Here is a 24,357-nt window from a genome sequence, read left to right on the forward strand (position 1 = left end):
GTCACAACTGCATGTAACCTTACAATTTTTTGAGTTGATTAATTGTCACATGTATTAACATAGTGAAAAGTATTGTTTCTTGCATGCTGTACAGACAAAACATACCATTCATAGAGAAGGAAACAAGAGAGTGCAGAATGTAGTGTTACAGTTATAGCTTGGGTGGAGAGAAAGATCAACTTAGTGCAAGGTAAGTCCATTCAAAAGTCTGTCAGCAGCAGGGAAGAAGCTGTTCTTGAATTAGTTGGTACGTGACCTCAGACTTCTGTATCTTTTTCCTGAAGAAGATGGAAGAGAGAATGTCCTTAATTATGCTGGCTGCTTTGCCGAGACAGCGGGAAGTGTAGACAGAGTCAATGGATTGGAGGCTGGTTTGTGTGATGGATTGGGTTACATTCACAACCTTTTGTGGTTCCTTGTGGTCTTGGGCAGAGCAAGAGCCATACCAAGCTGTGATACACCCACAAAGAATGCTTTCTATGGTGCATCTGTAAAAGTTGGAGAGTTGTAGCTGACATGCCAAATTTCCTTAGTCTTCTGAGAAAGTAAAGGCGTTAGTGGGCTTTCTTATCTATAATGTCGGCATGGGGCGACTAGGTCAGATTGTTGGTGATCTGGACACCTAAAAATTTGAAGTTCTTGACCTTTTCTACTTCATCCCTGTTGATGTAGACAGGGACATAGCCCCCACTAGGCTTCCTATTCAAATTATAGTCAACAACTCAGACATTGTACAGCCCTGGACATAGGATATGTGGGGCCATAGCCCCAAAGGTGGCTGAATAAGTTGTTTAATTGCATGCAGAATTGCAGGATTTTGTCAGGTTTTTTTGGCCAGGAGGGCAGTTTACACGTCACAATTCAGTGCATTTTTCTTTGAAAGCCAAAAGTCAGAGCGCTGCACATGACGAGAAAAACATGTAAACCTTGAAATTCGAGCACATCATTTTTGAATGACAAAGTCTGCACCTGAATAGCAAGACCCAAGATATCCCCCATATTAGGCCTCATTTCCTTGGAATTGGCAAGCTGTGTACAGCTGCCAGCCAAGTATATTTTGAGACTGGGCCACAGAGACCCTCGGGTGATAAAGTGTGGGTATTTTGGTTTCAGACCAGAAAGAGTGGGCATTCAGGCTTCAGGCCGGAAAGGATAATGGGGGGTTAGTGGTGGTGATATTTTTGTAACATTGAGTTAGGACCAGCAGTCCCATCCTTTTTAGCTCCACACTTGGGCCTTCCTGCTGGTCAGTGTCACAAAATGCTGTGTGAATTGAGCACATGGTCTTTGAAGCACTGGGGTGCTCTGTAATCAAAAATTGATCCTGTGTGCCGTGCAAGCCTAATATGCGATCTTGCTAGCAACGCATCTACCATATCCAATGTGGAGGGCTGGAGATGTGTACACACTTCCTACATGCCATTCTGGGAACACGATCTTGTATCCTACCCAGGGTTAGGATGACAAGGACGACATTGGAACTTTGGTAGGTTGGTTAGTACTCATAAATCTACCACCATGAAGCAATGCTGGCAGAATTACCTGTTGTGATAGTCCCAGGCCCTTGTCAATGACATAATGGGGTCCCTGCCATGAAAGGTCAGGAGCATCATTACCATACATTCAAACGTCATTAGTAGGACTCCCTACGACATCATCCTCCCATGCAAGGAACTCATCCCCCGCTTCCTCCTCCCCCAGAATGATGTCATGTTGGTGGGCTTTACAACAGCTTTTGACAAACAGGGACCTAGTGAATGGAAGTCGCTGGGGTGCACAGCTTCATACTGCCTGGTTATGACACCCACCCCTTCCATTTTCTATTTCCACAGAGTTTGAAAATATCCAGGAAAAGCCAGCAAGGTATCTGGCAGGCTGGCCTCTTTTTTTGCCCAAAACAACACTGAAAATAAATTGCAAAATTTCATCCCCGATTCATAATGGTCTCTACCTCCTTTCCCTAGGCAGATACAAGAGTGCTTTACCACAGTCTTCTCCCAGACTAATTGCCTTTCACTATAGAGCTTACTGGAGATTTCTTTCTTAGACTCTAGGCAAATTGTCCAACCTCTTTCTCCTTCATAAACTCTGCCTCCAAATTGACCACGAATTTGGTGTAGTGAATGATAAACAAAGACACATGGAAAGACTATTCTGGAGTGAGATGTAGACATAGTGTGCAGTTGCACTTTAGTTCAGGTGGAACTCAGGGCATGGGAATAAAAGAGGTCCTCCTTTTTTTTCAGCCTCCCATTAGTTGGTGAGTTTTCTTCCTTTTCTCCAAACTGAATCAGTACAGTTTTCAATTAATTTATGTAAATTATTAGCTAAGTGACATGCAAGATTGTGCAGAAATGACCAGGCTGGCGGTGTGTCATGGCTGCAACATATGGGAATCTGTGGAATGCACTGCGTTCTCCAACAACCATATTTACAGAAAGTGTCTGCAGCATTAGCAACTTCAGCTCAGAGTTTCTGCTGAGTTGCAGAAACCACAGGGCATCAGGGAGGGGGGAGAGATACCTGGACACTTTGTTCAAGGAGCCAGTCACACTCTGGGTGATAGGCAGAACTTTAAAATTGATCAATAGTCAGGCACAGGAGGGTATGGCTGCGAGTGAGGCAGGTGTCAGGAATCAGCATATAATGATGGAGGAGACTCGATTCCTGACTTTGTCCAACAAGTATGAGCTGCTTGCTACCTGTGTAGATGAGAAGGACTGCCAGGTTGATGAGCAGACTGGTCATGGCACAATGGTGAAGGATGACATTGGAATGTGGGGAGCAAAGGGGAATGTGGTAGTGATAAATGACAGTGTACTTAAGAGGATAGATACGGTTCTCTCCAGGCCTGACCAGGAGCTCAGAAGGTTGTGTCAAGAATATCTGAAGTGGAACTCAGGAGTGGGAAGAGGAAGATCCAGTTGGCATGAGTCCACATGGGAACTAATGACATGGATAAAACCAGGAATAATGGAGGTGATTCTCCCAAAAAAAAATCCTAAGTGTCGAATTAGTGAGAAAACTGGAGTTATTCACGCTGTTTCTTTTTCACTGTAAGTTCACACTAGAATCTCCCACACACCGTGCACTGCAGAGACCACCAGCATAAATATCATTAAATTTCAGGGGGCTGTCTCTATTCATCCTGGAGAAGCTGAAATCATGGGGCTCTGCACATGCATAGTGGCCCCAAAGTGTCATCCTCTGGTTTGCTGGCCAGCCCGCAGTGCTGGGGCCCCCCAACCCCTCACAACCCAACTGCGGCTCCCTATCCATTTGCAGGCCAGCCACAAATCCCTCCCTCTGCAATCCTGGCCTGCTCTGATCTCCAGCCCCTCCCCCACCCTCAATAGTGATGATACCCCTTCCCAACCTAAGGCAGACCACAACTCTCCTAGCATGCCCTGATCACTGGCCTCCCTCCAACTCCCACCGATCCCTATGCAGAGTGGCAGCAGGAGACCCCACCCCCACTGAGTGCCTCTTACGCCCCAACCCCCAATAGGCCCTGCCTGGGGCCAATGCTAAGGTGCCCCCTGGGGCAGTGCTGAGGGCATAGGCTGGCACTGCCAGGCTGCCCATGCCCAGGGGCACCACTCCCCCACCACCTGATTGCCCCTCCCTTTCACATCAGTAGGGTCAGGCTGCTAATTCCCTGAAAATGGGGAGCTATAGTGACCCCTGCTGGAGTGAAATACCCTGGTGGTGTAGGAAATGCTGGCGGGCCTGGAGAATTCAGTCTCAGGCCTGCTAACAGCATTTAACTAGTAAGTGAAATACTATTTACATGCTAGCCCCACCGTCCAGCTGATTTTTAGCATCGCACAGACATTGCTGGAAATCCAGGACTGGGAGAAGCAAGCACAGCATAAACGCTCATGGGAATCCTGCGGATCGGCTGACATGCAACTTTCACGGCCCACTGCACTAAAAGACTGTTTGTCATAGCCTGACTCCACCAGTTAAGAACAAACCATAGATGCTTATTAACAAACAACAACTATTTACAGGATGGTGCAGATTCAATGTTTCCAGACATGACTTTAGAATGTAACTGCTGGGATAAGCACAGTCACGTTGGAGTGAAGCCCCTACTTGGTTCCCAATTGGTCAGCTAGGACCTTTTTAGAGGATTTCCACCAAAAGGGGCTGGACACCACACTGCTGTTTTTTTTTGTATGAATATGTTTAAATAGAATGTCTGCTCTCTCAAACTCTCTCTTCCAGGAAGGAGTTTAATTTATATTTTTAGCTCCATAAATGATGCAATTTCATAACAAATCAACACCTCAGTTAAGCTAGCAGGTACAGGAAATTTTACAGCAAACATTTTTACATTAAAATGTAATGGTTCACACATGTCCTTTAGGGAAGGAAGTCTACTGTCCTTACCTGGTGTGGCCTATATGTGACTCCAGATCCACAGCAATGTCGTTGACTCTCAACTGCCTTCTGAACAAGGGCAACTAGGAATGGGCAATAAATGCTGGCCAGCCAGCAACACCCATGTCCCATGAATGACAAGAAAAATCACTGCATAAGTTTCAAGGTCAATGCAACATATATTGAGTGTGCTAACAGGTGAAAAGGGGGAGCTGTGATCCGACCGGACCACTAAGAAATTTAAGTTACTGTCACTTGAGGGGGGAAACTGGCTGTGGGTTAATTGGGTAAATTTAATTGAATAAATAGACCAAAAAGTATGGAAGTATATGAACAGGGGGAACCATTTAACAGAAACAATTCAAAATATTGAAGAAAAAACATTCCATTCAGCAAGAAAGAACCATCCGTGATTCACTCAGGAAATTTATTGCTAGATTACAAAGAAGAGGCTTACAACGTTGGAAAGAACAATAGCAAGTCTGAGGGTTGGGGGGGGGTTTAGAAATTAGCAGCAGGCCACCAAAAAATTTATAATAGTTTTGGCACAAGATCAAACATGAATTTCAATAAATTGATGATGTAAAAAATGAGTTGTTGATAAAAATGGCCATTAGAGGGTGAATGTGTATGTATGTGTCTGGCTCAATCAGTCTCAGGTGCTCACTCACTTACTCTCATCGACTATGAGAGTGGATGTAAGAATGAAGAGAATGAGTCAGATACACACACACACACACACACACACACACACACACACACACACACACACACACACACACACACACACACACACACACACACACACTCTGTCTTCCCAGCAGTCAGTTTCTCCCACTTTCCCCCCTGTCCACCTCTGGCAACCAGCTTTTTTTTCTCCCCTCTCTCCCCACCCCCCAGCAGCTTGTTTAGCACACATGAACAACAAGTGAATGAATGATCAAATAATTGTTTTTTGATCGAATTAAGCTGTTCAAAAACTTTTGAGGTGTAATGGCTGTTGGGCTAAATTTTCACACCAAAATGGGAAAGTCAGGAGTCAGTTTTACACCCAAAACACATTTTCATGGAGAAACGGATTGAAAAATAAGACTTTAACTGGCAAGGAGATGGGCTCCTTGTTCAGTTAAGGATGGTGGACAGGCTCTCAGCTTGAGGGCTGATCTGAAGCCTTCCAGCTTCAGAGGAGTACAAGGTATCTGGGAGGGCATTTCAACAAGAAGGTACCCTTTCAGCAACTCTCAAAAATATTTCATATATAAAAAAACAAACAAAGCCAGTGTGAGAGGTTGAACGGGACCCCACTATAGGGTGTTTTTTTGGCCATCTCCCCAATGCAGCCAGGCAGGAAAGGCCTTCAGGCCTGCCTGTAGCACTGGTATCCTAACCTGCCAAATATCCCAGTAGACCTCCTGAACATTCTTTTAATAAGGCTCTTAATGAGTCCATTTGTTTGCTCATCTTGAGAGGCCAGACAGTCTTCCTGCGCCTCAAGCTTTCCTGCCCCAAAAGTTACCAGCATCAGAAATGGCATCCCAATGCTGACAAATTGGCCAGCATTGGTATGTTTGTCACCGACCTCTCTTCTTGCCTCCACTCCTTAACTTCATTGTGTACCATCTACAGCAGCAAAGCATATTGGAATGAATTTTACTGCCACACCTGCCACGAGAATCGGAGCAGAGTGAGATTTTACAGCCTCGCCCATTATGTCTTATGGTAAATGGGGTAGGATTCTCTGCAATTTTGTTGGAGGCTAAGTGCTAAACTTGGTAATAGCATACCCACTATGATATTCCTGCTCTTTTGGGAAATGTGTATTACTGCTCTTTGGGAATGTATATATTATCATATTTGTGCTTGTCTGCTGCTGTGTGCATCTGTGGGTGCATGTATATGTATCCGAATGTTTAAGCAAAATATGTGTAATGTACATGTGTTAAGGGTTAAGAACCCATTTAGATCTTTGCATTTCCAATAGCACAGTTGGTAAACATGATATTTATTATGGAGCTGAGCAAGTCAGCAAGGTTTCAGTTTAACTGGAATTAGTGCTGAGTTAGTTCCACTCAGTCAGGATTACAGTTGGAAGTCTACAAACCAGGGTGGTACAGTGATTAACACTACTGTCTCCCAGCTCCAGTGACCTGGGTTCGATTCCCGGCTTGGATCACTGTCTGTGTGGAGTTTGCACATTCTCCCTGCGTCCGCGGAGTTTCCTCCGAGCGCACCAGTTCCCCCCCTCAGTCCAAAGATGTGCGGATTAGGTGGATTGGCCATGCTAAATTCCTCCTTAGTCAATTTATAAGGGTAAATGTATGGGGTTATGGAGATTTGGCCTGGATGGCATTGTGGTCGGTGCAGACTCAACGGATTGAATGACCTCCTTCTGCACTGTAGGATTCTATTGGAATGCCACTCCTTATTGCTTTCCATTGACTTTTGATACAAAGAATGTAGACATCAGAGAAAGACAGGATTGCACACACCCACCTGCCACCACACACACTTATAAATAGAATGACTACCTGAGTGAAGTATTGGAAGTTATCAGTACATGTGTGATCATTACCAGCAAGAACTAATCATCAGAGAGAGGAAGTGAAAGTGGGAAAACAAATCTCAGCCCAGTGTGTCAATTTTGGTGCCTGTATCCCTTATCCAAATGTAAAATTGCTTATTGTTCCTAGGATCCATCACCACACTTCCTGATACATAACATTTAGTAATTAACTATGACAGATCTACAAAAAGGTTACTGTCATTCTTATGCTTTAAAAATGGTCACAACAGAGAAATGTTAAAATGTGCAAGTCAAGCCCTACTCTTTCAGTTATCAAACTGCCACTCCATAATCTAACATATTTTGATTATTATTCCATTGCCATACCAAACAACATGAACCAAAAGAAAGAGGTTTGATTATACTCACCATCACAGACTCATTCATATCCCTCATCTGAAACACATCCATGCAAACCTCGGTTCGGTTCTGTGGTAAATTTGGCACAGCCTCATTGCTGCCAGAAAGGTTGGTTTGTGGAATATCAAAGTAAGTACTGTCTGGTTCTCTGGGGAGAAAAAACAAATGCCATAGTTCATCAACTGTGTTTGGATGAAATTCATCTCAAGCTCAAACTTGCCAACCTTAATCATTGGGTGGGATTTTTTGGCCTTTCACCCTGTTTTCCATTGTCAGATGCAGCTCACCATTGATCTTTGACAGGAGTTTCTGTTCCTGCCCATGTCGATGGTGTTTTGTGTTGTTCTTTGGCTGCGTTGCTGGGGAACCCGCTGCAGGGGTTGCCATTGGTGAGAGTGGAAGATCCTGCCAGTGGTAGCGGCCTGAAAATTCAACCCATTATTAGTTGGTGGACGCAACAGGAGAATCACTTAAGATGGGAGATATTTTTTAAAAATCTTTCTAATGCATTTTTGCTCATCAACTAGAGGTGTATATTTGCTGGGAAATGCAACTCCTTCAATTTCAGACACCCTGAGTGAGGATTGTTGTAGGGAGTTAGTTACAGTTTGAAATCGCACTCAACATGATTTTAAATGCTTCATATCTTTCCCTGGGGCATGTATTGGTTCCTTAGGGTATTCGAGACTATGAATTCTTTGAACATAAGAACATAAGAAATAGGAGCAGGAGTAGGCCATCTAGCCCTTCGAGCCTGCCCCACCATTCAATAAGATCATGGCTGATCTGTCATGGCTCAGTTCCACTTTCCCGCCCTCTCCCCATAACCCTTAATCCCCTCTCTTATCAAAAACCCATCAACCCGCGTCTTAAAAATATTTAGCGAGGCAGCCTCCACCACTTCAACGGGCAGAGAATTCCAGAGATTCACCGCCCTTTGAGTGAAGAAGTTCCTCCTGAACTCCGTTCTAAACCGCCCCCCCCCCTTTATCTTGAGGCTGTGCCCCCTAGTCCTACTGTCTTTTTTGAGCGGGAAGAGTCTCTCCACCTCTATCCTATCCATCCCATTCATCATCTTATACATCTCAATGAGATCTCCCCTCATTCTTCTAAACTCTAACGAGTACAAGCCTAGTTTATTCAGCCTCTCCTCATAGCTCAACCCCCTCAACTCTGGTATCAGCCTAGTAAACCTCCTCTGCACTCCCTCCAAGGCCAAAATATCTTTGCGCAGGTGCGGCGCCCAAAACTGCACACAGTACTCCAGCTGCATCCTCACCAATGCCCTATACAGCTGCAGCAAGACCTCCCTACTTTTATATTCAATCCCCCTCGCTATGAAGACCAGCATCCCATTCACCTTCCTGACCACCTGCTGCACCTGCAAGCTGGGTTTTTGCGACTCATGCACAAGGACCCCGAGGTCCCTCTGCACCGTTGCCTGCTGCAGTTTTTCGCCACGTAAGTAATAGTCCTTCCTACCATTCTTCCTACCAAAGTGGACCACCTCACACTTGCCAACATTAAATTCCATTTGCCATTTCCTGGCCCATTCGCCCAGCCTATCTAGATCCTTCTGCAGACTCTCCACACCCTCCGCACAATTTGCCGTTCCCCCAATCTTGGTGCAAATTTCGACACCCTACACTCGGTTCCCTCCTCCAGATCATCTATATAAATGGTAAATAGCTGAGGCCCCAGCACCGACCCCAGGGGCACTCCACTAGTCACCATCCGCCAATCCGAATAGCACCCGTTGACCCCCACTCTCTGCCTCCTATTTGACAACCAATCCTCTATCCACGCTAACACCCTACCCCCAACTCCATGTCCCTCGACCTTCTGCAATAACCTCTTGTGAGGGACTTTGTCAAACGCCTTCTGAAAATCCAGAAAGACCACATCCACCGGCTCTCCTCTATCCACCGCCCTAGACACATCCTCACAGAACTCCAGTAAATTTGTCAGACACGACTTCCCTTTAATGAAACCGTGCTGCGTCTGCTCTATCAAGCAGTTCCCTTCAAGATGCCTCGCAATTTCCTCCTTAATAACGGATTCTAACATTTTACCTACCACAGATGTTAAACTAACCGGCCTATAATTCCCCGCCTTTTGCCTGGCACCCTTCTTAAACAACGGCGTAACATTAGCCGTTTTCCAATCCTCCGGCACTTCCCCGGAATCCAGTGACGTCTGGAAAATAACCACCAAGGCATTCACTATCACCTCTGCCATTTCTTTCAGAACCCTCGGATGCATTCCATCCGGTCCTGGGGACTTGTCCACAATCAGCCCCTCCAGTCTGTCGGGCACCGCCTCTCTAGTAACAGTAATGTCATTAAGACCCTCCAGTCCTACCACCTTTCCATCGCTAACACCCAGCAAATTATTCACGTCCTCCTCCGTGAAGACAGAAACAAAAAAGTTATTCAATACCTTAGCCATATCCCCATCCCCTACCACTGGGTCCCCTTTCTCATCCTCTAAAGGACCAACGTTCACCCTAGCCAGCCTCTTCCTTTTTATATATTTATAAAAACTCTTGCTATCCTTTTTTATATTAAGCGCTAGCCCAGCTTCATAGTTTCTCCTACCCTTCTTTATCAACTTCTTTGTCAATCTTTGTTGACATTTAAATCTCTCCCAATCCTCTTCTCGCCCACTACTCTTAGCTACTCTAAATTCCTCCGCTTTTAATTTAACACTTTCCTTCACCTCCTTTGTTATCCACGGCTTATTACCTCTCCTCCTACTGTCCTTTTTGACCATCGGAATAAATTTCCGCTGAGCACCAAGAAAGATCTCCTTAAAGATCCTCCACTGCTCCTCAGCAGACCCTCCCTCCAACGCGCTCCCCCAGTCCACATTCGCCAATTCTTCTCTCATCCTACCGTACTCCCCTCTATTCAAACAAAGTACGCGTGTCTGGGAACCCACTTTCTCCTCCTCCATCTGCACCAGAAACTCCACCATATAATGATCACTCTCCCCAAGAGGATCGTTCAGCGCAAGGTCCCTAATTCTACCCACCTCATTACATAGCACGAGATCCAAGATAGCTCTCTCCCTTGTCGGCTCCAACACGCACTGTTCCAGGAAACTATCCCGGCAGCATTCCAAGAACTCCTCCTCGAGCCCACCGCGTCCAACATGGGTCGACCAATCAATATGCAGCTTGAAATCCCCCATAACTACGGCCGTCCCAATCCTGCACGCTGCACTTATTTGCGTGTTAACAGCCCGCCCCACCTCCAGATCATTATTCGGGGGCCTATAGATGACACCCACCAGCGTCTTCCTCCCTTTGCTGTTCCTAATCTCCACCCACAACGATTCCACATTCTGCTCCTTGGCTCCAATATCATCCCTTGCTACCACCTTGATGCTATCCTTAATCAGCAGAGCTACGCCCCCCCCCTTTTCCCTCCTGCCTATCCTTCCTAAACACTTGATAGCCCTGTACATTCAGCTCCCAGTCCCTGTCACCTTGCAGCCACGTCTCTGTAATGGCCACCAGATCATATCCATTTGTGTCGATCTGCGCCACCAGCTCATCCACTTTATTCCGAATGCTTTGTGCATTCAGATAAAGCGCTTTCATCCCAGCCTTCACCTGGACCCTATTTGCCGTAACGCCACCAACTATTTCTTCCTGCTGTTGGGCCTGGCTGTACTTCTGGTTGAATCTTTCCAACTCCTACTTTGAGTTGCCAACAATGGAATTCAGAGCTGTTACTGCCTTTTTCGTGCTTTTGTAACTCTTCAGAAATGTGTTTGTTAAGAAATTAAATAAGTCTAAATAGATTTAGCTTATCATGCACATTCGAAAGGTACATACTCAGTTTGAATTTTGTGGTTCAAATCTTCTGAATCAGTTTTGATGCACGCATTTTACAACCTTACTTCATTTTTGTTTTGTAGAATTTGTGTATTTTGAACTTTATCAGATTTATTCACAATCAGCTTATACCATTTGGCCACCCGTTGTTGTAGTTTGGGTAATATGTTGGGGGTTTCCAGAAATATATATTTTTTGGGCTTTGGAATGTTCTTTGCCTCTCTGGCACCCTTGTCTGGTTTATTTAAGTAATGTCTTTTCCCCTTTTACAATATTAATGGGAATTGTCTATTCTCTGTATAAGGGCAATGCAGTCCACAACAGTTAATAATTTGTCAAAGGTTTTTAACATTTCATCAAAGCTGGTTGAGGACTCAATGCACTATATTTGGATTAGTTCCTCAGCATAAAAATATATCAAACTGGACCTTTTCTGACTTTCCCTAAACCAATAGACTCTGGTGGCTTAGAAATTTTCTTTTCCAGAACTCCCAATTTTTCCATTAGGTTTGACCCTTGAATAAGTCCAAATTGTTCTGGAAGAATGGAATCCTGATCCATCGTTACAAATGTAACAGTTCAGGTTCTACTTTGAGAGCTTTCTGAATTTCAAGATGGTGTTGCAGTTCACTTGTACACAAATAATCTCCCATGCTTGGCTTAGGTGGGCTCCACTACAATGCAGGTTGTGTTCAACTGAAAAAAAAATTCATCAATGGTTGCCTGTGTCCGCTACCTTGTGAAGGTCTTTTACTCAACATTTTACTTAAAAAGTCACACATTTATCGAATCCTGGTTTTTGTTTGCTCTCAGCTGAGTTTAGAAATTTTTTTGCTCTGGAGCAAGCTCAGGCATCACATTTAGGTGTGGACTCGGGGATCAGGTTTTAGCAAATTTAGTTTTTTTTAAAAACTTCATTTTTGACTCTGCATTAAAGTTTTCTCAGGACTTCCTATGGCCTGAAGAATTAAAACATTTAGCTCACACCAGCTAAATCTTTGAGATTAGAAGCTGGACTTCCGAAGAAAATTCAAAGTCTTCTGTGCAGTGGAGATTTTAAATTTCTGCCACCATCTTCCAGGCCTTTCTTTAGGGCTTTTCCCTGGTGAGGGGGGATGGGGGCTGTTGCAGGAAGAGAAAGTAAATATAATTCAATTGGAAAGGCGAGCATGCTGAATCCAGAAGATAAATAGAAAGGCACTTGCACCTCGATCCAGCGCTCTTCACTAGGGTTTAGCAGACGGGTTACTTGAGGGCTGGAAACCCAAAATATCCATCTTTAAATTTCAAATGAGGAATAATAATGAAGCATACAGTCTTGTTATGATATCGAAATCGCCAACTTTGGGAGTATCTATCGTGCTGTTTACATTCAAATAGGAGGGGGGAAGAGTTGGGTTTGGGATTCTGATCTGATCTAAACCTGCCTGATTTTTTGGGGATAAACTACCCCCTCCAATCCCCCTTCCTCCACCCCAAAGGAGTCATCTATATGTGGAAAAAACACAATTGTAGACTTACAAACTACTCCAGAGATGTTCAAATGTAGGCCCTTCATCTGCTGGCGAAGATTGGGCCATCTTGGCTCTGGGATGGTCCAGTGATGGGTAAAGTATTCTATGACCAAAGTAAAGAAAAAGTTATAAGCACACTTTGCATCATGGAGTGATGGACATATTCTTGATTACTTATATTCAGCTAACAAAATGAAACTTAACAGTTGTTATAATTTAGTTGGTAAGTCTGCATATAAGAACATAAGAACATAAGAAATAGGAGCAGGAGTAGGCCATCTAGCCCTTCGAGCCTGCCCCGCCATTCAATAAGATCATGGCTGATCTGTCGTGGCTCAGTTCCACTTTCCCGCCCTCTCCCCATAACCCTTAATCCCCTCTCTTATCAAAAACCCATCAACCCGCGTCTTAAAAATATTTAGCGAGGCAGCCTCCACCACTTCAACGGGCAGAGAATTCCAGAGATTCACCACCCTTTGAGTGAAGAAGTTCCTCCTCAACTCCGTTCTAAACCGCCCCCCCTTTATCTTGAGGCTGTGCCCCCTAGTCCTACTGTCTTTTTTGAGCGGGAAGAGTCTCTCCACCTCTATCCTATCCATCCCATTCATCATCTTATACATCTCAATGAGATCTCCCCTCATTCTTCTAAACTCTAACGAGTACAAGCCTAGTTTATTCAGCCTCTCCTCATAGCTCAACCCCCTCAACTCTGGTATCAGCCTAGTAAACCTCCTCTGCACTCCCTCCAAGGCCAAAATATCTTTGCGTAGGTGCGGCGCCCAAAACTGCACACAGTACTCCAGCTGCGGCCTCACCAATGCCCTATACAGCTGCAGCAAGACTTCCCTACTTTTATATGGCACATCAACTTCAAGTTCAACCCAATTCCCTCCACGATCCTGTCCAACTTTATCCAAGATATTTTCTCCAGCCATATGTTAAGAGTCCTTTACAGCAATCTAGAAGGGATGGCTGACCAAATTGGCAATTACATGTCGCAGATTAATATTAATTACAAAATATTTGTTTTTTTAAGACTGTACCAAAGGTCCTTAGTATCAAAGCAAAAGAAAAACATTGGCATTCCAACTGACCATTGGACCTATGTACAGTAGAAATATTTAAGACAATACTTGTATAAAATGAACATATCACTTTCCAAACCCACCAATAACTCATTAATATCCATTGGGTGAACAAATTTTGAAAACAATACTCAATCGTGGAGACTTAACCCTAATTGATATGTCAAATCTACTTGATGTCTGGTCACGATTCTGTTGAAAAGTGCAGGTGGTCGTGGGAGAACCAAGCTTCTATTACAGAGGTGCAAAGAACTTTTTCAATGTTTTGGTTTACTTATCTCAGAACTGAAATTAAAAATAATTGTTTTATTTCCTCCACATTATAACTTGTTTGTGTTAAAATTCATATTGCTATTGCTTTTGTTAGTCTGTTATTCAATTGTTTTAATATTGACTTTTCATTTGCTAAAAATTGTTCAAATGACAAAATAATTTTGGTTGTTCAATTCATAAGTACAAATGCATTATGTGAAATTGAGCCTTAAAATCAAGTTGAAATAAAATCAGATAATCTCAGCTGCATTGACATTGCAATTAGGATTAGGGTCACGATACTCCTTGATTAGTTGAAGAACGTTGGCCAGTTTTTCTGCTCCTAATTGCTCTCCAGTATTAACACTTGCATGTCAGGTGAGAACAGAATCAGACTTGGTTGTGATGCCTCTATTAGTCTAATAGACTGTTCCATTCTTTCTAGGCTCATGAACAACAAATGACCATTTGGAAGAGTATCAGATAGAAGTTTGAACTTCTAGTTCAATTGTTCTGATTAGAAATTGAATTTGTATGGTGCATTATCAGATCTATGGTGTTACAGCTCTTCCAAAAAACTGTGGTTCCTGCAAAGACATTTTCCTTGCTGGAAGCGTAGGATTGTGGAATCAGCCCTCATACCTTGCCATGATTCAAAGGTTTCAGGAAGAAAATTGGATATGTTGCATTATATATAAAAATAGCTTCAGTCTTCCCACTAGTACTGGATGTGGGATAAGCAGTATTGCAACAGTAAGGGAATCAAGCAAAGTGGTAGTGAGGTAGCATTGGGTGTTGTCAGCATACATGGATAAGTTAACACTGTGCTTTGCAAGAGAAGGCCAAGGATAGATCCCAGGAGGGGCATTACAAGTGATACTCTATGACAAGAATGAAACCAGGTCAAAGTAGTCCCATCCAGCTGGATGAGGATGGAGAGCCAAAGGAGGAGGATGCTGTGATCAACCATGTTAAAAGCTGCAGACAAATCAAGGAGGGATACTTAAACTTTATGACTGTGACAAAACATGTGTTTTATGCTTTTGATAAGAGTGGTTTCTATGCTTTGGCAAGAGCAGAAACCTAATTGGAAAGATTCAAGCATGGGATGTTGGGAAAGATGGGCACAGATTTGGGCGGCAACAACATGTTCAAAAGCTTGAGAGAAAAAGGAGTTTGGAGATGGGGCAAAGTTTGTTAGTATGGTGGAGTCAAGGGCTTTTTGTTTTGAGGAGAGATGATAAGAGAATTAAATGAGATAGGAATAGCACTTGGAAAGAAAACTGTTGGCATTTTAGAAACCTGGGTAACAGGAGGGGAAGTTGGGTGATCAGCAAGTTAGTGCGAATAGAGTAGAAGTAGGTGCTGGGTCTCATGGACAAGATAAGCTTAGTGAAGGTATGCAGTGAAATAAGAGGGAAACGAGAGAAAGTTGCAAGTTTATGTCTAAGGTGGAGGAGCTTTAGAGGAGATCTGGCTAGTATAAGGGAGGGATGTGGCAGAGATAGCTGATCAGCTGTCCAAGTCATGAATTTCTTGCACTTGTTGTTGGAGTGAAGGAGGGAGGAGCCAGGGTTTAAGATGATTAACAGCAGAGAAAAGAAGCCGGAAACTATTCCTGCATTCCGGTATGACTCTGGAATAGTGAACAGTTTTCGTGGTCGAGAGCAGGATCTGATGATACTTTGTGACCTAGTCATATTTGGCTGTTGATGACTAAACCAGTTGTCTACCATGTCCTTTCAATTCTGCATCCCTTGGACTTAAGGGAGCAGGGATGAATGCTAATAACAGGGGAACGGCCAGAGCTTTTCCACACAGAGGTTGGTGAATGCTGCTAGAGGAGGTGGTAGAAGCAGATTCTAAAACATTCAAGAGGCATTTGGATGGATACATCAATAGGCAGGTAATAGATGGATATGGAGCACCCAGAAGCAAGAAGGTTCAATTAGAGAGGCATCTGTGTCGGCACAGACTTGGTGGGCCGAAGGGCCTGTTCCTGTGCTGTACTATTCTTTGTTCTTAGTTACAATGTGTGCAATGGTTTTACTAGGGACTAGGGCATCAAAGGTGCCATTATTCTCAACCGCTTTCCCAAGTACAATAAAATTTTTTTCAGTTAGATGTTTTCACTGCTTTCTCCCTCAGCCTGTGCAGTAAATAAATTTCATCCTCAGGTTTAAATTTCCATCTCAACTCGTCATGCTCTCTCCCCTCTTAAGTTAACTATCTCTTCTTCCACCTTAATTCTCTCCCTTCTGAGCTCATATTCATGACCACCACTTTGGCCTTGCCATCTCACATGGTCTTGCTTGTTTCATTGTATCAATCACAGATACCATTTCTTCATTGTCATTAGGTCAAAGCCCTCACACTCCCTTCCTAATAATACGGTGGATTTACCTACATCACAGGGCCTGCAACAGTTCAAGAAGGCAGTTCACCAACACCTTCTCAAGTGCAATTAGGAATGGGCAATGTTATAGAATCATAGAATCCCTATCATGCAGAAGGCGGCCATTTGGCCCTTTGAGTCTTCATCAACCACAATCCCACCAAGGCCCTAATCCCATAACCCACATATTTCCCTGCTAATCCCACTGATACTCAAGTCAATTTAGTACAGCCAATCCACCTAAGCCGCACATCGTTGAACTGTGGAAGGAAACCGGAGCACTTGGAGGAAACCCATGCAGACACGGGGAGAATGTGCAAACTCCATGAAGACAGTGACCCGAGGCCGGAATTGAACCTGGGTCCCTGGCGCTGGGAGGCAGTAGTGCAAACCTGTTGACCAAAGTCAGTGATGCTCACACTTTGTGAAAGAATTTAAAGCAAGGCAAGGTCCTGTATCACTGTCCACCCACACCCATATCCTATGCCCTATCCTTTCCTCCCTCTGTATTCGCCATTGGAAAAAAACTATACCCCAATTCAATTACAGCTGCACTATCAAAATTCCAATTGTCTATACTTTAGCCCTTCATTCACCACAACATTTCTGCAGCTACTGATTTGCTCAGCAACACCCTCGCATCCATCACAAGGCGACCACAGCTCTCTACACGAGCAATGCAGCTACTCCAGCTCTCCACATTTTTCCCTGTAGCTATGCAATTTTATTTTATTCAGATATTTATATAATTCCATTTTGAAAGCCATGACTGAATCTGTCACCATCATGTTCTCAGACAATGCATTCCAGATCGTAATTGCTCGCAGGATAAAAAAGGATTTTGTTCATGTCACCTTTGGTTCTTCTGTCATTCACCTTAAATTGGTGTCCTCTGGTTCTTGATCCTTCCATTAACGGGAATCACATTTTCCAATCTATTCTGTCCAAATCCCTCATCATTTTGAATATATATATTGAGTATCATCTCAGGTTCTCTTTTTTATGGAGCACAGCCCAGGTTCTTCAATCTATTCATGTAACTGGAGTTCTTCATTCCTGGAAACATTCTCATGAATCTTCACTGCACCCTCTCAAATGCCTTCACATCCTTCCTAAAGAAGTGGTGCCCAGAATTGGGCACAGTACTCCACTTGAGATTGAACCAGTGTTTCATAAAGGTTCACCACAATGTCCTTACTTTCCTACTCTATGCTTCTTTGATAAAACCCAACATCCCATTATTAACCACTTTCTCATCCTGCCACACTCAATGATTTGAGCACATCTACTCCAAGGTCCCTCTGTTCCTATACCCCCTATATAATTGCATATTGCCTCTCCTCATTCTTCCTGCCAAAGTACATCGTATGTCACTGCATTAACTTTAGTGAAATACCTCAGGGTGTTCCATTAATTTCAAGACACTATATGTAAAGGATTAATTCATGAGCATCTGATTCTGATATAACTCCTGTGGTAACTGCAATGTAATGTTACATGGCTAAGTAACTGAGAACTGGCTGGAAACAAGAAGTAGAACCTTGTGTATAGCACTGAGACGTAAAAAGATAAGCAGGAATGGTTTTTACGAATAACAGTTTAGGGTAACAGGCAAACCCTCGGGAATCACATCCAAGACTCAAACTCAAGACAAAACATGGTGCCAGTGGACAGTGCGTGAAAAACCAAGAAAACTACCAAGTGAAGACTGCAGTCTGAAAGATATACAAATCCTTGGAAAAAAGGGCAAGAAAAGAAATGAAGACTCACAACAGAAAGGAGCATTGTGGGTGCAGCAGAAGGCCAGACAGCAGTGAATAAGTCATACTTCAGAAGCAGCAATGGATTCAGAGCTTAGGGTAAGCACTGCTACTCCTTGAATTGTTCTGAAATGCTCAAGTATCATAACAGGCCCAACACTGAGAATGAGAGGAAGAGATACTCCAGATACTGAACAGTTTTGGGTTTGCATCAGAAGCAAAAGGATCAGGTCCTGCCAAATTGGCAAAAAGCACCCTAGTGGTAGCTACCTCTATCAACGAATCAAGATTGTTAACAACCTTTGTCTTAACACAATTCAGAATTGCTTCTGCACTTCAGATAATCCAGATGATGTCTCAGATCCTGAAAAGCGCATTATGCTATATGGACCACATTCTATTACATGGTTAATCAAAGGAAGACTATGACCATCATGTAAGAACAGTCCTAAGTCCTACAAGAAGCAGGTTTGACACTGAGTGACAAATGAAAATTTGCAAAGCGTATGTTAAAGTTCTTGGGTTCTATTATACAAGGTTCAGTAATTATGGCTGACCCACTGATGACACAAGTGATTTGAGAGTCCCCAGCATTTAGAATCATCACAGAATTACAAAGATTCTTTGGCATGGTAAATCAAGTAGGCAAATTCTTACTGAAATTGGCAGAAATCAACGAGCGATTATGACAATTACTGAGGCAAGGTCAACAATAGTGGTGCAACGTCAACCAGCAAAATGCTTTTGACAAAATCTCTTAATATCATTGGCGATACTAGGACACTATGACCCAGAGTTGCCAACAATTGTAACAGCAGACTCATCCTCTATAGGATTAGGCACAGTACTGTTTCAAATTCAAAAAAATAGACAAAGAAGATCATGTATTATGTCTGAAGATCCCCTGTGGATTCAGAGAAAAGGTATGCAACTACTGAAAAAGGAGCTTCAGCAGCAACTTGGGCTTGCGAGAAGTTCTCACATTTAGCTTTATAAAATCTTGGTTAGGCCACATCTGAAGTATTGCATGCAGTTCTGGTCACCACACTACCAGAGGATGGGGAAGCTTTGGAAGGAGTATAAAGAAGGTTCACCAGGATGTTGCCTGGTCGAGGGTATTGACTATGAACAGAGGTTGAATGAAGTAGGTTTGTTTTCACTAGAAAAACAAACCTGATAGAGGTCTACAAAATTATGAGAGACATAGACAGGGTAGATAGTCAGAGACTGTTTCCTAGGAAGGAGGTGTCAATTACAAGGGGGGAGAGGTTCAAGGTGAGAGGGGAAGTTTAAGGGAGAAGTTTTTCACAGAGTGGTGGTGGCCTGGAACGCACTGCCAGAGGATGTGGCAGAAGCAGGCGCATTAGCAATATTTAAGTGGCGTCTGAATGGGTATATGAATATGCAGAGAATAGAGGGATACAGATCAAATAAGGTCCGGTGGTTTTTTTTTAAGTTTAGAGAGGGCATCATGATCCGCCAAGGCTTGGAGGGCCAAAGGGTCTGTTCTCATGCTGTACTTTTCTTTGTTCTTATGTCATGGCTTAAGACTCAAAATTGAAGCTGATCACAAGTCTTTGATTATTCCCCTTAACCAAAAATAAACTGCAAAGATACCAGAAAGAATTCAATATTTTCAACTGAGACCCATAAGATACAATTCAATTGTTGAGCAAGTCCAGGGAAAAGTACCAAAAGTCTGCAGATGCATTGTCAAAAATTCTAGTGGAAGGAGTACATTTGGTAGATTTAAATTTTATTGACAAAGTGGAAGCACAGAATTCACTCATCACAAAACACTTGACAGCTACCGAAGAAATACTACAAGAGATTAAGCTAACACAACAGTAGGATGGTGAGTGCATGAAAAGAAAACAGTATTGCTAGAACAGATGGCCAGTGTATACTCCAATCAATGGTTGAAGACAAGAACCAGAAACAAGTAGAAACTCTACTATAACTACAGTGGAAAGAAAAATAAGAGAACACAGTTTCTCCCTAATGGGCCCCACTGCTTTTGCAAATTACAATCTAAGCCAGTCTTGATTCAGATGGACTGCCTAAGAAGACAACAACAATTTTATATGCCAATGGGAGTCTTTGGAATTTATTTTGAATTAGCTGCCAGTCTCTTTTCATACTTCCCATTTCTTTTTTCATTTCCATCTGAACTTTTTAAGTTCAGCCTGGTTCTGACTTGTATTACCAACCTGACATTGGTTACATGCACCTTCTTACTTCTTCATCTTACTCGTCAACCTTTTCATCATCTCAGGAGCTCTGCTTTATTTGTTCCATTTTCCCCCTAGCGAGAACGCATCTCAACTGTACATAAACTATCTATTCCTTAAAGCTAGCCTTGTTCCATTATTCATTTACATTCAAAACTTAATTCCAATTTAACTCGACCAGATAACTCTCACCCCACCACAATTAGCATAATACTAATTAATTATTTTCTGCTCTGGATCGCTCCTAGTCCATAGCTAACATAAACCATATGACATTATGATCATGGTCCCTAAATTTTCTCCACTCAAGCTGATCCAATTGTCCCTCAATATTCAGACTCAATAATGCCTCCTTGCTCATTGGGTCAAAAACATACTGATCTAGAAAATTCTCCTGAATGCACTTCAGAAATTCTGACCCCTCATTGTCCTTTACACTATTAATATTCCAGTTGTTCCAATCAGGTGAGGAAGGGTCGACTGGCTCTCCTCTTTTCCCATTCCTTGTTTGACCACAATAAGGTTTTCTTTAAGAATATGTTTGCCAAGTCATTTAGCGTTTAATTATTTATGTACTGTGATTGTAAAAGACACAGGCTTTCTTTTAAGTTTTCTTTTAAAAAAAGGATAGTATTTATTGTACTCAACATCTAGTCTAAATGAAAATAGTAAAAGCACCCCAACTCTCTTACACATGCATTTAAGGGCACACATGTGCACACAAGTTACAAAGTGGGGGGTTACATCAAGTAGTTTTTTTAAAAGTCTAATAAAAGTTAGTGATAAATGGATCTTGTCGATTGAGGACTTTAATGGTTTCAGCCTGGGTTTGGTGGTCCCCCAGGATTTGACAGTGAGATGGTTTAAGAGAGATAATGAGAGCAAGTGAAGAGAACAAGTGAAGGGAAAAAGAGAGAGTGCCTGTTTAGCATCCACCTGATGAGGCAAACAAGTTCAATGCCTTATCCAAAGTAAGGTTACTCTGACAATGCAGCATTCTGTCAACAGTGCACTGGGAGTCAGCTCATTGTAGGTTGGGTGCACAATCTTCAGAATAAAAATGCAACCAATTGCGTCAAACTGACATTACATTGTTGCACTACTGCAGCTGGTAGACCTCTAGAATCAATTTCATAATCTGTTCAGGAAAGTCCATTATCACTTGCTTATGATTTGTAATGTGAATCAAATGCATTTATGACAACTTGCACACAGTCTGTACACAACACTTAGTTGTCCTGCGTTCGCCATACTATTTCATTGAATGTTAGTATTTCCATTGGACCTCCAGAGGGCCTCAGTGTGTGACTATCAGATTGTTCGGGGAGTACTGGCAAAATTAATCTTTACTAAAATGGACATGCCCAAACCTGCCCAGAAGGTTTGTATCACCCTTGATCTGTTACCTTATCCATCTGTTCATGTCAGCCTCAAGGGACCATGATGAACGAAGCATTACTACACACCTGAGCCCAAACCAACCTCGATTGGAAACATCTAAGTAAAACTAGTCAGCCTGTCAAAATTCCCTTTACAAACTCCGATCACAATGATCCAATTGTTCTTTACATGTCTGACCCATTCCAAGCTATGGAGCCAATGTAGTACATACCTTTAACCCTTAGATTGCAAAAGTGTTGAACATATCTCCAATTCTACTACTTTCATTGTAAAAGAGACATATCCAATCTCTGTATTTTCTCAAGGCTGAAGTGTGTCACAAGATGCTGCTCATCGTTGATCAATGCAATGTACATAGTGATGTCATTGCATGTATCAACTCTTAATTTTAAGAAAATGTGACGATGTTGATTGTACTTGTCACAACCTATCCTAATGCAGCAAGTTCCCTTTAGGTTCAAAATCTCCATCATTGTGGTATCACAACTCAGAATAATCTTGCGCTGAGTCATAAGATTGTGGTTTCAAGCCCCATTTCCGAATCTAAACATGATCTAATGCAGTATTGAGGGAGTTCTATATAGTTAGAAGTGCATTTCTTCAGACAAGGCATTAATTGTAGGTCTACATTTTAAACAGAAAATAGCACTTTTGAAGAACAGCATGTCCTGGGCCAATATTTCACCTCAATTAAGTGCAGGCTACCATTCGTCTAATTTGCTCTTTGTGAAATCTTGCTGTGAGAACTGGATTAACTGAGCCTATTCACCAAAACAATCCCATCTGATGGCAAACCTTCAAAATAAATATATAATAAGTTGTAGCCAGTTCCACCTCTCTCAGATATGGTCACCCAAGTCTCCCATATCATGCTCAGGTGAACTCACACCTGACTTGTATGGTCCCTATTTTCATTCATAGAGCCCTACTGAAATTAAGCTGCACTGTAAGCAGTGCAGATGAAAGTATAACCTCACAAAGAGAAAATGATAGATTAAGTGAATGGGCAAAACTATGGCAAATGGATTTTAATGTAGACAAATGTGAGGTCATTCACTTTGGACCAAAAAAAGGATAGAACAAGATAATTTCTATTGGGGAGAAGCTAGAAACAATGGAGGTTCAAATGCATAAATTAAATGTCATTAACAAATACAGAAAATAATCAAAAAGGTTAATAAAATTCTGGCCTTTACATCAACAGGATTGGAGTATAAGGGGATAGTAGTCATGTTGCAGCTTTATAAAGCCCTGAGAGATCACATCTTAAGAGCAATATATTGGTGTTGGAGCATAGCTTTACCAGAATCATGCCTGAATTTAAATAGTTACAATGCAAGTAGAGATTAAACAAACTAAAATGTAGTTGGTTAAGGGGTGATATGACTGAAGCTTTCAAGATATTGGGGGAATAAATAGGGTAAAAAGAAAAATTTATTTCTGATAATTAGGGAGTCCAGGGCTAAGGGGCAAAGTCTAAATATTAGGTCTTGTGTCGTCAGCCACAAGGGCATAGGTGTGGCTTTCAGCATCTGCCACTCCACCCTTCCTGATGTATAGTCCTTTGATCAGGCAATGTGCCTTTGATTGAGGGACACCAACATCTGGCCCCTGGAGATGACAAGCAGTCTGCACAGGTTTACCTGTCATGCATACTGAAGCTGGGTTAATGCCAGCAGTGGCAAGATGAGACACCTAAACTTATTAATTGGCCACTTGGTGGCCTCAACTGATGGTTGAAAGGGAAGGTCATCCATGGGTCTTGCCATCCAGAACTTTATTCAGGCAGAAGTGGAAAGTGGCGTGGTAGGCTTCCAGTAGATCGCCATCCTACCTAAGTATAGATCCTTCCTGCTTCCAAGTTCGACATTAATGACAGCACAAGATCCTGCCCAAAATCTCTCTCATACCTGGAGGGAATATATAGAAAGCTTCAAGTCCAATATGACTTTTGAAGGGTAAATTTGGTCTTGAAATGTTAATTCTCCACAGATCCTGCCTGACCAGTCGGATTTTTCCATTCAGATCTGCATTTCGCTTTTACATAAATAAAAGCTGTTGTTTGATCATCAAGTCCTCCGTCATTTTTGGTTGCCAATCTAATCTTTTATAAGCTTTGTTGTTGTTGTCTCTTTCTATTTTGTTTCTACTATTAGGTTTAGTCTTCCTCTGAAGTTTACTATCATGCTTCTTCTAAACTTCAAAAATGTCAGTCTATAACTGTCTGTCTGTATACATATACACCTGTGTTAAAATTGATTCATCACATTAACTTTTACTCTATCCCATGCTTTGTTACAATCTCAAAAGTGTACAATTCCTTATCTCTCTCAATCATCTCTTCTTCTGACAACCTATAGATCTTGAAACCTAAACTTAATGCCACCTTAACACTATTTCCTGATTTAGCTAACCTTCGCTTGTGTGCTTCTTGACGTTGGTGCATTCCAGCGCTTATGATATTTGGCCCGAGATATTTTGAATATATCAAATTAGACTCTAAAGGGAAAACTTTAATTTTTTTTTGAAACATAGGATATATAATACAGAAAGGACCTTTGGTCCAACC

The 24,357-nt window shown here is 42.5% G+C and overlaps 1 protein-coding gene across 1 annotated transcript in view; it reads right to left on the reverse strand.

Annotated features, from left to right (window-relative positions):
• The window catches only part of tp73 (tumor protein p73), a 138,910-nt gene that overhangs the window by 90,500 nt on the left and 24,053 nt on the right, over nt 1–24,357 (reverse strand). The window contains exons 2-3 of the mRNA XM_080182486.1: nt 12,672–12,767; nt 7,319–7,457 (exon numbers count right to left, since the gene is read on the reverse strand). Of these exons, the coding sequence (XP_080038612.1) occupies nt 7,319–7,457; nt 12,672–12,730 (198 nt within the window). The 5' untranslated portion in view covers nt 12,731–12,767. The remainder of the gene's footprint in view (nt 1–7,318; nt 7,458–12,671; nt 12,768–24,357) is intronic.

The sequence above is a fragment of the Carcharhinus amblyrhynchos genome, unplaced genomic scaffold, assembly GCF_965287045.1.
Source record: "Carcharhinus amblyrhynchos unplaced genomic scaffold, sCarAmb.v2.hapA scaffold_56, whole genome shotgun sequence".
Classification (NCBI taxonomy): Eukaryota; Metazoa; Chordata; class Chondrichthyes; order Carcharhiniformes; family Carcharhinidae; genus Carcharhinus; species Carcharhinus amblyrhynchos.